Raw genomic sequence first — 15,663 nt, 5'->3', positions numbered from 1 at the left:
TTGTTATTGAAGATCAGCTTTAGTCCACGGTGATCTGATAGGATGCATGGGACAGTTTCAATATTTTTGTATATGTTGAGGCTTGTATTGTGACCAATTATGTGGTCAATTTTGGAGAAGGTACCATAAGGTGCTGAGAAGAAGGTATATCCTTTTGTTTTAGGATAAAATGTTCTGTAGATATCTGTTAAGTCCATTTGTTTCATAACTTCTGTTAGTTTCACTGTGTCCCTGTTTAGTTTCTGTTTCCATGATCTGTCCATTGGTGAAAGTGGTGTGTTGAAGTCTCCCACTATTATTGTGTGAGGTGCAATGTGTGCTTTGAGCTTTACTAAAGTTTCTTTAATGAATGTGGCTGCCCTTGTATTTGGAGCATAGATATTCAGAATTGAGAGTTCTTCTTGGAGGATTTTACCTTTGATGAGTATGAAGTGCCCCTCCTTGTCTTTTTTGATGACTTTGGGTTGGAAGTCAATCTTATCAGATATTAGGATGGCTACTCCAGCTTGTTTCTTCATACCATTTGCTTGGAAAATTGTTTTCCAGCCTTTCATTCTGAGGTAGTGTCTATCTTTTTCTCTGAGATGAGTTTCCTGTAAGCAGCAAAATGTTGGGTCTTGTTTGTGTAGCCAGTCTGTTAGTCTATGTCTTTTTATTGGGGAATTGAGACCATTGATATTAAGAGATATTAAGGAAAAGTAATTGTTGCTTCCTGTTATTTTTGTTGTTAAAGTTGGCATTCTGTTCTTGTGGCTGTCTTCTTTTAGGTTTGTTGAGGGATTACCTTCTTGTTTTTTCTAGGGCATGGTTCCCGTCCTTGTATTGGTTTTTTTCTGTTATTATCTTTTGAAGGGCTGGATTCGTGGAGAGATAATGGGTGAATTTAGTTTTGTCATGGAATACTTTGGTTTCTCCATCTATGGTAATTGAGAGTTTGGCTGGGTATAGTAGCCTGGGCTGGAGTTTGTGTTCTCTTAGTGTCTGTATAACATCTATCCAGGCTCTTCTGGCTTTCAAAGTTTCTGGTGAAAAATCTGATTTAATTCTGATAGGCTTGCCTTTATATGTTACTTGACCTTTTTCCCTTACTGCTTTTAGTATTCTATCTTTATTTAGTGCATTTGTTGTTCTGATTATTATGTGTCGGGAGGAATTTCTTTTCTGGTCCAGTCTATTTGGAGTTCTGTAGGCTTCTCGTATGTTCATGGGCATCTCTTTCTTTAGATTTGGGAAGTTTTCTTCAATAATTTTGTTGAAGATGCTTGCTGGTCCTTTGAGTTGAAAATCTTCATTCTCATCCACTCCTATTATCCGTAGGTTTAGTCTTCTTACTGCGTACTGGATTTCCTGGATGTTTTGAGTTAGGATCTTTTTGGATTTTGTATTTTCTTTGATTGTTGTGCCGATGTTCTCTATGGAGTCTTCTGCACCTGAGATTCTCTCTTCCATCTCTTGTATTCTGTTGCTGATGCTGCCATCTGTGGTTCCAGATTTCTTTCCTAGGGTTTCTATCTCCAGCGTTGCCTCACTTTGGTTTTTCTTTATTGTGTCTACTTCCCTTTTTAGGTCTAGTATGGTTTTGTTCATTTCCATCACCTGTTTGGATGTGTTTTCCTGTTTTCCTATAAGGACTTGAACTCTTTAGCAGTGTTCTCCTGTATTTCTTTAAGTGAGTTATTAAAGTCCTTCTTGATGTCCTCTACCATCATCATGAGATATGCTTTTAAATCTAGGTCTATCTTTTCAGGTGTGTTGGGGTGCCCTGTACTGGGTGAAATGGGCATTCTGGGTTCTGATGATGGTGAGTGGTCCTGGTTTCTGTTAATAGGATTCTTACGTTCACCTTTCGCCATCTGGCAATCTCTGGAGTTAGTTGTTATAGTTGTCTCTGTTTAGAGATTGTTCCTCTGGTGATTTTGTTACCCTCTATCAGCAGATGTGGGAGACTAGCTCTCTCCTCTCAGTTTCAGTGGTCAGAGCAGTCTCTGCAGGCAAGCTCTCCTCTTTCAGGGAAGGTGCACAGTTATCTGGTGTTTGGACCTCCTCCTGGCCAAAGATGAAGGCCCAAAACAGGATCTTTCCCCGAAGCTGTGTTGCTTTGGCCTGTCACAGAAGCTGTTGTTTCAGTAATCCACACTCTCACCTGTGTAGATTACTTTCTGCAGAGTCCGGGAACCAAGGTGGCACCCGCGCGGAAGCTGAGGCAGAAGCCTCTCTGGACGGGCGGACAACTGTGCTCTGAACTGGAAGGTGGCCAGTTGTCTGGAGAACTGTGCTCTGACCTGGAAGGTGGCCGGTTGTCTGGAGCCGAAAATGGCGCCGCCTCAGAAGGTCTGTGGCTCTCGCCTGTCCCAGAAACTGCTGGCCTCTGTATTCCACACCCTCACCTGTGCAGCCTGCCCTCAGTGGAGTCCCGGAACCAAGGTGGCTCCCGCGGAAGCTGGGGCAGAAGCCTCTCGGGCCGGGGGGACAGCTGTGCTCTGACTTGGAAGGTGGCCGGTTGTCTGGAGCCGAAAATGGAGCTGCCGCTTATTTAGTTTTTAAGTGAAATCTTCTCAGATTTAGGGGAGTTAAAAGATGAAATAAAAAAAATTATATATATAAAAAAAACATTATAAAGTACCAGAGTGAGGGTTTTTTCATGTTTATCTCTATGTAAAAATAAAAGTTTCTAGTGGCAGTACCAGTAAAGTTTGGGAGAAGAGGAGAAATCAAAGTGCCCCAAAATCACTAGAAAGAAATATATTTTAGTGATTTATAGCATTGTGAGAGGGACAGAAGTCACAATATTTAATTATACAATGAAAAGATGTACGAGATTAAAGTTGACTACCACACAAAATGATCAGGTGATAGAATCATTAATGATCCTGATTCATGTATTGTACATATATGGAAATGCTGTATTGTACCCAGTAAATATTTATAATTATCATGCTAATCAGAATATTTTAATCATTTAAAGGGACAGCCATATCATTATTAGACAATACTCATATATTTTACATTAATTCTTTTTTAAAAAAATCTTGCAGAACACTACAGAAGAAAAAAATTATTTACAATGATAATATGAAATGTTATAAGCATTATCTCTTGGTTCTGTCTCAACTAGAGCTCTGATCAGACTGCCCTGTAGGCCTGATTGTGGGACACTTCCTTGATTGTTTTCTGATGTGGGAGGGCCCAGACTACTGTGGGATGCACGATGTTAAGGCAAGTGGTTTTGAGCTGTATACAAATATTGTCTGAGCATGAGTCAAAGAAAGGCATTCCTTCTGCTTAAGTTCCTTCCCTGGCTTCCCTCAATGATGTCTGGTGATTTGGAAGTTCAAATGAAATAAAATTAAAGCATTGCAATGTTTAAAGTCTGTCAGATGTTTAAATTATATTGTAGTTTATATTTAAATTTTAACATATCTATAGAAGAAACAACAAAACACAGGCCTAACCTGGGGTGTTTGTATATCAGGTTAATAAAGGTGGGTCTCCTAAAAGCTTCAGTTGTCAACTTGACATTGTTCAGAATACTTGGGTAGTCTCCTCCAGGAGACTGACTTTGTGTGGATTGCCTATAGTGATGACTCTGGGACTTTTTCTTGCTTTGGATATTCAATTAATGTAGAAGGATCTAGCCTACCAAGGGTGCTATCATTCCTGGGCAGGTGAGAGTGAGCTATTTAAGAAAACTGCTCTGTCCTTTTTAGTGAAGGGCAAGGAAGAGGAGTGGATCAGGGATGGAGGTCAGGGAGAGGAGAAAGGGGAGACTGTGGCTGGGAAGTAATATAAGAGAGAAGACTAGATTAACAGCAACAACAATAGTCTGCAGGATATTGAAATTTTTCTGTATACTATTTTTATTTTTCCATTTTTTTATTTCTAGCCTTTAGTAAATGCTCAATAAGTATTTATTTGGGAAAAAACTGAGCACAAACAAAAGGGAGTGAACCAGTAAGCAAGACTCTCCCTTGGTTTTGGTTAAAGTTTATGTTTCAGTTTCCTGACTAACATCAATGATGAATTGTGACCTGGAAGTTTAAGTTGAATTGAACTAGTTTGTTCTCAGTTTTGTCTTTGTTAGGATGTTTTATTACAGAAACAGAAAAGCAAGTTATAATTTCATATTAAGACAAATCGGCAACCTACAGATTGGGAAAAAAACAAAAACAAAAACAAAAAACAAAATAAAAAAAAACCCTTCACTAACACCACATTCGATAGAGGGCTAATATCCAAAGCATATAAACAACTCAAGAAGAACTCAGAAAAAACAAACAAACAAACAAAACACAACACAATAAAAAAAATGGGGTATAGACCTAAACCCAGAATTCACGACACTAGTCTGGAACGACTGAGAAGCACCTAAAGAAATGTTCAAAGTCCTTAGTCATGAGGAAGATGCAAATCGAAACGACCCTGAGATTCCAACTTACATCAATCAGAGTGGCTAAGATCAAAACCTCAGGTTTCAACACATGTTGGAGAAGATGTGGAGAAAGAACGTTCTTCCATTGCTGGTGGGATTGCAAACTGGTACAGCCACTCTAGAAATCAATCTGGAGTTTCATTAGAAAATTGGAAATAGATCTACCTGAAGTCCCAGCAATACCACTCTTGTGAATATACCCAAAAGATGCCCCACCATGCCACAGGGTGGTTCTACACATGGTTCTACTATGTTCATAGCAGCCTTATTTGTGATAGCCAGAACCTGGAAAAAACCAGATGTTCCACAACAGAAGAATGGAAACAGAAAATGTGGTTCATTTACACACTGGAATACTACTCAACTATTAAGAACAGCCTGAGTTTTTCAGGCAAATGAATGGAACTAAAAAATATCCTGAGTGAGGTAACTCAAACCCCAAACTACATGCATGGTATGTACGCACTAATAAGTGGATATTAGAAAGAAAGAAAGAAAGAAAGAAAGAAAGAAAGAAGAAAGAAGGAAGGAAGGAAGGGAGAGAGAGAGAGAGAGAGAGAGAGAGAGAGAGAGAGAGAGAGAGAAGAAAGAACAGAGAAAGAAAGAGAGAAAGAAAGAAAGAAAGAAAGAAAGAAAGAAAGAAAGAAAGAAAGAAAGAAAATGTAAGGTTGCTTCATGCTTCAGTTCCATTTGGGAATGGGGGTGGGGGCTGGGGGTGGGGGAGCAACCACAAGAGTGGAGGGAGGGACCTGAGGAACCTGCTAGAGAAAGGGGAAGTGGGGAAGGGGAGGGGAAACATGATCTGGTATTGGGTGGGGGAAAAGGACTGAAACTCTGAGGGCCAGCAGAAAGAATGGAAATAGGCAACCTCAGGAGGTAGGAGAGTGGGGGACCCCCCAGAATGCACCAGAGATCTGGGAGTTGAAAGACTCTCAGGACTCAAAGGAAGGGACATTAGATGAAATTCCTTGCAGTGGAGAGAGGGAACTTGTAGAGCCCACCTCCAGCAGAAAGAGCATCCAGTGAGGGATGGGGTTGCCAATCCTCAGTCAAAACTCTGACCCGTAAGTATTCCTCTCTGAAAGAACTGCAGGAATGGAAATGGAGAGGATCCTGAGGAAAAGAAGGTCCAGTGACAGGCCCAAAGTGGGAACCAGCTCAAAGGGAGGCCCTAAGGCCTGACAACTATTGCTGAGGCTAAGGAGCACTCACAAAAAAGGGACCTAGCATGATTGTACTCTGGAAAACCCAACAAGCAGCTGAAAGAGTCAGATGCAGATATTTGCACCCAACCAATGGACAGAAGCTGCAGTTGAATGAGGGGAAAGCTAGAAGAAGCTGAGGAGAAGGGTGACCCTGTAGGAGGACCAGAAGTCTCAACTGACTTGGATCACCGAGATCTCTCAAATGCTGGGCCACCAGCCAGGCAGCACATACCAACCAGCTGATGTGAGGCCCATAACACAAATACAGCAAAGGACTGCTGGGTCCGGATTCAGTCAGAGGAAATGCACTTAACTCTGAAGAGACCTGGAGGCCCCAGGGAGTTTAGAGGACTGGTGGGGTAGGGGGCAGGTGGGTGGATCCTCGTGGAGACAGAGGGTGTGGAGGAGATAAGGGATCTGGAACAGTCAGAGGGTGGACCAGGAGGGGATTAAAAGAGAAGAAAAAGAAAAAGATAGCATCATGCAGATATGAATAGGGAAAGAAAGCATAAGACTAAACATTTAAATGTGGGTATGTATAACACTGCTATGTTATGAAGAGAAAAATGTACTCTCAAGTATTAATGTATGTCTTTTTTTGTTTGTTTGTTTTTTCGAGACAGGGTTTCTCTGTGTAGCCCTGGCTGTCCTGGAACTCACTCTGTAGACCATACTGGCCTCGAACTCAGAAATCCACCTGCCTCTGCCTCCCAAGTGCTTGGATTAAAGGTGTGTGCCACCACCACTGGCTAATGTATGTCTTTTTTAAAAATATTTTTTATTATTACATATTTTCCTGAATTACATTTAGAATGCTATCACAAAAGTCCCCCATACCCTCCCCCCCACTTCCCTACCCACCAATTCCCATTTTTTGGCCCTGGCATACCCCTGTACTGGGGCATATGAAGTTTGCGTGTCAAATGGGCCTCTCGTTCCAGTGATGGCCCACTAGGCCATCTTTTGATACATATGCAGCTAGAGTCAAGAGCTCCTGGGTACTGGTTAGTTCATAATGTTGTTGCACCTACAGGGTTGCAGATCTCTTTAGCTCCTTGGATACTTTCTCTAGCTCCTCCATTGGGGGCCCCGTGCTCCATCGAATAGCTGACTGTGAGCATCCACTTATGTGTTTGCTAGGCCCCGGCCTAGTCTCACAAGAGACAGCTATATCAGGGTCCTTTCAGCCAACGCTTGCTAGTGTATGCAATGGTGTCATAAAACCAGAGACACTGAAACTTATAGAGGAGAAAGTGGGGAAAAGCCTCGAAGATATGGGCACAGGGGAAAAATTCCTGAATAGAACAGCAATGGTTTGTGCTGTAAGATCGAGAATTGACAAATGGGACCTCATGAAACTGCAAAGCTTCTGTAAGGCAAAAGACACTGTCAATAAGACAAAAAGGCCACCAACAGATTGGGAAAGGATCTTTACCTATCCTAAATCAGATAGGGGACTAATATCCAATATATATAAAGAACTCAACAAGGTGGACTCCAGAAAATCAAATAACACTATTTAAAAATGGGGCTCAGAGCTAAACAAAGAATTCTCACCTGAGGAATACTGAATGGCTGAGAAGCACCTGAAAAAATGCTCAGCATCCTTAATCATCAGAGAAATGCAAATCAAAACAACCCTGAGATTCCATCTCACACCAGTCAGAATGGCTAAGATCAAAAATTCAGGTGACAGCAGATAGATGCTGGTGAGGATGTGGAGAAAGAGGAACATGCCTCCATTGTTAGTGGGATTGCAAGCTTGTACAACCACTCTGGAAATCAGTCTGGCGGTTCCTCAGAAAAATGGACATAGTACTACCAGAGGATCCAGCAATACCTCTCCTGGGCATATATCCAGAAGATGTCCCAACCGGTAAGAAGGACACATGCTCCACTATGTTCATAGCAGCCTTATTTTTAATAGCCAGAAGCTGGAAAGAACCCAGATGCCCCTCAACAGAGGAATGGATACCAAAAAATGTGGTACATTTACACAGTGGAGTACTACTCAGCTAGTAAAAAGGATGAATTTATGAAATTCCTAGGCAAATGGATGGACCTGGAGGGCATCATCCTGAGTGAGGTAACACAATCACAAAAGAACTCAAATGATATGTACTCACTGATAAGTGGATATTAGCCCAGAAACTTAGTATAGTGAGATATAAGATACAATTTGCAAAACACATGAAACTGAAGAAGAACAAAGACCAAAGTGTGGACACTTTGCCCCTTCTTAGAATTGGAAACAATCACCCATGGAAGGAGTTACAGAGACAAAGTTTGGAGCTGAGACAAAAGGATGGACCATCTAGAGACTGCCATATCCAATGATCCATCCCATAATTAGCCTCCAAACGATATATGTCTTTTTTAATGGTACTTTTTCTTAATTTTTTAAACAAAACATCACTTCTATGTGTATAGTATTAAATATGATTCCATTTGTTTCAATGTTATCACTAAGAATCTCTAAGCATTTTGTTGAGTTCCAATTTAATATTGAAATTTTATTAGCCTGTGTAATTTAATATCAAAAAACCTCCTAACTGGGTCTTTGTGGAGTGGGTTGAACATAGGAACAAGAACTAGAGCTGGGACAGATTAGGGAAGGCATGTTGAGTTTAAAGGCAACAGATTTCAGCTGGAGTTTGGAAATCCCCATGAATAAGATAAACACTGAAATATACAAACAGATTAGCAACAAGTGTGAACACGTGAACATATCCAGCATATAATTGGATAATAGAGTGACCATGTGGGCATCGAGACCAAGGAGTTATACAGAAGAAAGTGGTGTGTGAAAATTCCTAGTAATCTAAAAATAACAGTGGAATAAGTAAATTAAAATGTAGGATGACAAAGGACAGCAGTTTAAACAAGAGACTGCCCATGCATGGGCGCTGTCTTTAGGAGCTTTCTCTGTGAGGTTTAGTTTGTTTGTTTTTCAAAATTTTTAAGAAAAGTTACATTTAAAACAAACAAAGGCCATATGATTTGTAAGCATTGTCCTGTCGTCGTTACAGAGACAGGAACCTGACTACTCACCAAGTTGCTGTTTCTGGGACCTAGGATTCTTCTACTTGTTAAAACAGTCTTTTATTTTACTCTCTTTTTGTGCAGATAATCCCTTTTAAATTATGACTATATTTTAGACAACTTTTAAATTTAAGGTTTGTCAATGGTAAAATTTTTTATGAATCAATCTTTTTCACTACAAAGCCCATACTTCACTTCAATTATTTTGTGAGTCCTAAATTTCAGGGGTACTATGGTATGGTCTACATTCAATATCTTAAGGTCTGCTACTTGAAAATGCTCTGGGTGAGGTGGGAAGAGATAAGTGACAAGCATAAAAACCATGATACACAGAAGAGTGAAACACACAAACAAACACAAGGCCAAACAAGGCAGCCTGGCTGAAATGCATAAGATGAAAAAGGAAAACACAAACGAAGTGGTCATGGCAAAGATGAAAAAGGGTAGAGAAACCTAACCTAGAAGAAAAAGAGCATTGTTCAAACATTTAGGGAAACCAAACAAAAAGCAGAAATTCAAGGGGGGTCTATAATAACTGTATTTTTTTCCTGAATGAGAAAGAAACTGAGTAGGTTGTATTCACATATTTATGAATATATATATATATATATATATATATATATACACACACACACACACACACACACACATATATATATATATATGTGTGTGTGTGTGTGTGTGTGTGTGTGTGTGTATGTGTGTTAGTGAGTATGAGTTTACCAATGAATGAAAAAAGGCCCTGAATTTGAAAAAGATGATGAAAGGATAGATACAAAGGTTTGCAAGAAGGAGGAAATTTTGTAATCATATCTTAATCTCAAAAATAAAAGAAACAATAAACTATAGAAAATGATTAAAACTGAAGTTAATAAAATGAACTCATCTAGGAACACTTCTATATAAAGGGGAAATCTAATCAAATTGTAGAATAAGAATAAAGTAGAATATTTACAAAAAGTACAAACTAAGATTTAGTTGTTTAACCTTTCTCTTCTCCTCCACCACAGAGTCACTGTACCAGAGCTTGTTCTGCTATTTCATCAGTTTTTCATGTTCTATCTCATCATAAAACCATTCAGTTAAAAAACCTAGCAACTTACCTGACTATTTTCAATACTTTGCTTTCTGCTGGTTTATGTACACAAACTTTGGAGGTGGATATGACTTCATCTGGTCCATGTGGATAGACCAAATAGCTTTCTAGTCTGCATAGCTTCATTATGAATCAGATTCTAGCTCCTATCATTGTGGGTACCATCAGATGCGACACATGCAGTCTCCTTTACTAAAGCTGTGGCAAATATATTGTAACAAGGTTTCACCTTCCTAGCACTACACTAATAGAAATACATAATGCATTTTCAATCAGCTGAATAATTTTTCTACCCAGTCTTCATGTTAAAAGTTGTAGCCAAGTAAAACATATATATGTACATATTTGATATGTATATATACAGCTTCTTAAAATGCTCATACAGAGTTAGGGAGATGACCCATTGGGTAAAAGCCCTCATCATGCAGGCATGGGGGACTTGAGCTCAATTCCTCAGAAACCTTGTGAAATAGCTGGATGGTTCCATGTGCCTATAACCCCATCATTTGGTAGAAAGTAAGGATAGGAGGCTCAATGGAGATTTCTGGCTGTCAACCCAGTTCTTGGTTCATTAAGAAACCCAAGCCAAGGCAATAAGTCAGAAAGAGATAAGACAGGATTCCCAGTGTGGACTCACATAGGCACATGAACCAGCTTAGATTCATATCAAAACTCAAAGAGTACTTATGATAAAAAAAATGTGCTATTGATGACACATGCATACCTGTATGTGCTTGTGAATGTACCATGAAGCTTGCTTTCCATCGTTGACAGATTCCACTGTGGTGTTAGCCATACCCACAACATCACCACCTGCAAACACCCATGGTTCACTGGTTTGCATGGTTTCTGGATTTACTTCTGGGAGACCCCATCTGTTAAACTTGATGGGACTCAATGCTTCTTTCACTGAAAAAAGGGGAAAGACAATAGACATTTGTATATAAATATGTATACTATATTCTATGCATATAAGCAACTGTTTTAAATAAACTAGAAAAGATTATAAGTTAATTGAAATACCAGAGTGAATTTCTTCAATAGTTCACTATTTAAACTATAAAAACATACTTCACATGTGGAAATTAAAAGAGTTGGGCAGTATCAAGTATCTAGTTCACTATACAATGAGAGCTGAATTTATGAAGAAATTATTTGAAATCCATATAATTGAATTTCCTCAAATGTGCTCATCCAGGAAGCTGTTACCATTCACATCACCCCAATAATGTCCCTGGTTGCTAAGGTGAAATTGTATAGTTGATCCATGGATTGGGATGCAGAGCTAGTTTCTTCTTTTCATAACAAGACACTTTATAAAGCAAAATGGGAAAATTCTACTGTCACCAAATTATTTAGCATTATTGTTAAACAATTTGACTCAGGTATGTATCTGCTTCAGATTCAAAATAAGTGTTTCCTTTGTTTATAAAGGCCAGCAAATGCATATATTATCCTCAGTTCTTTGTGAAAATTCTCTTAATATATTTATATAATTATTTGCTAAATGAATTCTCTAGTAATCTATAATGTTGTGGAAAGGGTTGGGATAATTTACAGAAAATTATATAGTTGAATTTTTTCTGCAGTTGTTGTTGTGAGAATTGAAAGAGGAAGGCTGTCTGGAAGATGAAGAGCCCCTATGCTAGTAAAAATATGCTGGAGTTCAGGGTCATATGTTATCTATATGTGGCATGTCATGATTTTTAAATACAGCATCTAGATATGGACAAAAGAACTATTTTTACTGTGGGGGAGATGAGGGAGGGAGGGAGAGAGAGAGAGAGAGAGAGAGAGAGAGAGAGAGAGAGAGAGAGAGAGAGAGAGAGAGAGAGAGAGATCCTGGAATAGAAATTTACATTGTTAAATGAATCAACTATATAGTAAAGTAACCAAATGTAGACAAAAGTGCTGTCCAAACACAAAAAACTAATTATTCCCCCACCAAGATATATAAAAAATGAGATACCATAAAAAGAATCTTGTTCACACTCATAGAGTAAGTGACCAAGAGTGCCTAGCCTCAGCTAGTGAATCTACAACACAATCCGTATTCCTAAGACTGAAGGGCCAGATAGAATGTATGAGCCAGAAGATCAGAAAATGTGTTTTCTGGAGATCACGGGGAAGCTATAGCCATGAATTTTCAACAATGATGCTGTCGAAATAAGATCTGAAGAGAATTATAACAGCAATCAACATGCCAATGTGGTTAGAGAATATATCACAAGGCTAGAGCCCTCAATGATGAGCTACAAGCAGTCCTGAAAGTAGTCAGAATCATTTAGTTTTCCCCAGGACATGAGACCTCTGATATGTTCCCCAATTTAAAGTGGCCAGCCCTAAATAAGTTCATGTAGGAGCAGTGGCTCCTAAATGGCTAAAGGGACAAAAATGTCAGACTAAGTTGCTGGCCCAAGAGAGAGGAGTAGAAATGATGTAAATATATCACATTCACGTGCAAGAATATTTAAAAGTGATTAAAAATGAACCTTGTTTTATACATGTTACATTCTATATAAAGTAGGACTAGATAGTTATTCTTGGGCCAGTGCAGTTATGCTTTATTTACAGGTATGTAGAGCCCAGAGAAACAGAAACGCGTATATGTGTCTTGCATCTGTATTACTGTGTGTGAGACAATACTTGAAATTTAGAAAATACTTGGCTGGATTGATGGGTATGTGAATAAGAGAGTCCACAAGATATATAGCTACCACAGTCAGGTTTCTATTTTAAAATCTGCTATTTGTATTTCTTATGCTATTTCGCCTTTCATCAAGAGTAAAATTAAATATTCATGTAATTATTTTCAATGCAGAATGGCATTTTGAGATTTTTCTAATGTCTTTAAAGGTCAGATGAAAGGAGACCTTTCTCATTGTTCCCCATTGCATAACAGATCATCACTACCATCTGTTGACAGTTACTTGAGCTGCAAGAAGAGCATCAATACTGACTATGGCTCCAGTCTTCAATCTAGCATAATGTATCGTCATTGAACAGCACATACAATACATCGTAGAAACATAGGCCAGTAACTGTAAATAATCATATATAAAATCATATATAAAATCTAAAAGTTAGATACACTCTAGCCCTAATAGAAGACTAAAATTAAGAAAGTTTTAAAATGGAAATCAATTCCAGGTCCCCTTTATACATTTAATAGCATTTTTGACAGAAATAGCCTCAAAAATACTGGATTACACTCTGAGAAGGAGCAAAATAAAGATTAAGTTTTAGTTATTATTCCATACAACACCTATGAAAGACCTAAGTTGTGAAGCTATTGAAATTTATATTGAGGATACTGCTTTGACATGAAATATAATCCAAAAGAATGAAAACTCGTATAAGTTTGAATATGTTACTATCTAACAAAACAGCCATTGGAAAATTAGAAAATGAACAAGACATGTGAATATAAACAGGGCTACAGTAGGTCCTAAATGTTTCTTTCAGCAGTACCAAGCAGCCACTCTGAGAACAATGGTCCTGTCATATGAAACCACTAGCATCTCCAGTAGACTCTATTTATGCACATAAAATATTTATATCATATTCACAACTTCATTGAATATACATATATCCAAAATACCTTTCTCAGTTTCATGCATGTGCATGTCTCACGTGTGTGCGCGCAAGTGTGTGTGCCCATGTATATGAATGCCAAAGATTGATTGAGAGCCTTCCCTTCATAGTACTCCATTCAAGCCACCAGCACTACAGTTTCAGCAGATACAATTATCCCTAGGTTTTTATTGTGTTGAAAGAATCTGATCCCAGGTTTACAGGCCAGGGTGCCAAGTACTTTACTGAACAAGCCATGTCCTCATTTTGTTGACCCAGAGTCTCTCACCGAATCTGTAGCTCATTAATACGACTACACTTGCGAACCAACAAACACTAGGGCTCTACCTCTCTTCAAGCCAACAGCACTACAGTTTCAGCAGATATGACTATCCCTAGCCTTTTATTGTGTATAAGGAATCTGAACCCAGGTTTACAGGCCCAGCTGCCAAGTACTTTACTGAACAAGCCATCTCCCCAATCTTACCTTTATTAACTTCATTGGTTTTCAAACCATAGCCATTGTTCTTCCTCCTTTCCCCTTTTCTTTTATAACCCTTAAAGTGTCATATCTAGATTTCAAATTAGGACTCTTATAGAGAAAATGTCTGTGCATTTGCTTTGTAATTTGTCAGTGAGGAGACCATTTATTCTGCTGCCTATAACAAGGGAATCTCTATTATCTGCATCATTGGAATCATCCTTCTATGGACAACTCACTCTTCTGCTGATATATTTGACTTGGAATTCAGTGTAAACAAACCTCAGAAGCAGATTACTGCTGCCTTGATGCAGCTAAGAAGGGACGAGGGCCCACGTGGATGAAAAATGTATGTTTACATTTGCAAACCAAATAACGGCTTGCCATTTCCTATGAAGTGTTAAATGAATATTAATAAAGGCTTGTATGTTTTTCTTTCTGTCTTGAAGGGTATAGGCATTTTCTGTTATGATCATTTACAGTCTCCCCACAAATTTCCATGGAATTGTATGCTGATGGAGACAGGCATATGTCCCAGCAGCTCCATACTTGAAGAAAACAACAACAAAAAAAACTTGAAAAGAAGCCTTTAAACATACTTATTCACAGTCCAGATTATTCTCCAAATGAGCGAGAAATATGCTAAATGATATGGTGCCTGGAATTTTATGCAGTCTTGAAAAGAACGGAAACATCCTTAATTCATACCAAACATTCAAGATTTATGTTAATTTTCTGCTTTAATTACTACTGTGTTCAAATGAGCTTATTTAAAAAACAAAGGCACTCCAAGGTAGCTTTATAACAAGAAATGGTTTGGAAATAGGAACTTTTAGTCAATTTAATGTTATGCACAAAATTTTACATATATTATACAGAGCGAGAGAAGAGAGAGAGAAAGAGAGGGGGAGGGAGTCATGGAGGGAGGGAAGGAGGGAAAGAAGGAGGGAAAGGGAGGGAGAGAGAGAGAGAGAGAGAGAGAGAGAGAGAGAGAGAGAGAGAGAGAGAGAGAGAGAGAAAGAAAGAAAGGAGAGGAAATTTAATTGTATTGTGACACACAAGCTCTTCAATAAGGCACAAGTTAAAATTGCAAAAACCATCCCTTAGGGACACATCAGCAGCAGATGCAGATTGCCAAGGTCAATTAAACTGACATAACCACGCTGTCATATATGTAGAAGAGAAAACCATAAGCATTTGACAAGTGTGTTTCTCAGTATTTAAAAAAAAAAAAAAGATGTGGAAGGCATTACAGTTGAGTACATAAATATAAATCAATTCTCCATAAACAAGGAAAACAACAGTGCAGAAATCATAATGGAAAGGATTACTACTATTCTTAGAAGAGTTTGACATTATAAAGGAATGGAAGAAAAAAATCCTAAAAGATTTATAATGAAATATTATCCTGAAAACGTAGATGAATCCATCCCCATGAATGTTGTTTAATTTGAGAGCCTTGATAATCCAGTAGGATCAAAGCATGATGAGAGAAGAAAGCAAGCCAGGGCAGACATCTCAGTGATTCAGAGAAGAAAGCAAAATCTGAAGCAGATCAAACGGCTCTAATTCAGAGAGCTAGGATCTGAGAATTCTGTTTAATACGAAGGACAACTGGGAGAAAGCAAGAGGTGGAACTGAAACCACCCTCAACAGCTGAGGCTCTTGGTATGCATACATACCCCCAAGTTCACTATTGGGATGTAGTCTCCAGAGCCAATGGGGGCAGAAGTAAGGAACTGCCACTGTCCTTTAACCACCCTAAGAAAATCCCCTTGACTCCCCATCATTCTTCCTCTTCTCAAGTCCTTTTGCCATGTCATTTCTTATTCTGCTC

The 15,663-nt window shown here is 38.7% G+C and overlaps 1 protein-coding gene across 2 annotated transcripts in view; it reads right to left on the bottom strand.

Annotated features, from left to right (window-relative positions):
- Window positions 1–15,663, bottom strand: part of Dpyd (dihydropyrimidine dehydrogenase) — an 870,816-nt gene that overhangs the window by 478,093 nt on the left and 377,060 nt on the right. For both annotated transcript variants that reach the window (XM_011240318.2, NM_170778.3), the window contains exon 12: window positions 10,497–10,681. In XM_011240318.2, coding sequence (XP_011238620.1) covers window positions 10,497–10,681 — 185 coding nt within the window. The remainder of the gene's footprint in view (window positions 1–10,496; window positions 10,682–15,663) is intronic.

The sequence above is a fragment of the Mus musculus genome, chromosome 3 (assembly GCF_000001635.26).
Source record: "Mus musculus strain C57BL/6J chromosome 3, GRCm38.p6 C57BL/6J".
NCBI classification, from domain to species: Eukaryota; Metazoa; Chordata; class Mammalia; order Rodentia; family Muridae; genus Mus; species Mus musculus.
The sequence above is the reverse complement of the archived record's forward strand: the minus strand, read 5'-3'. Positions and strand labels throughout refer to the sequence as shown.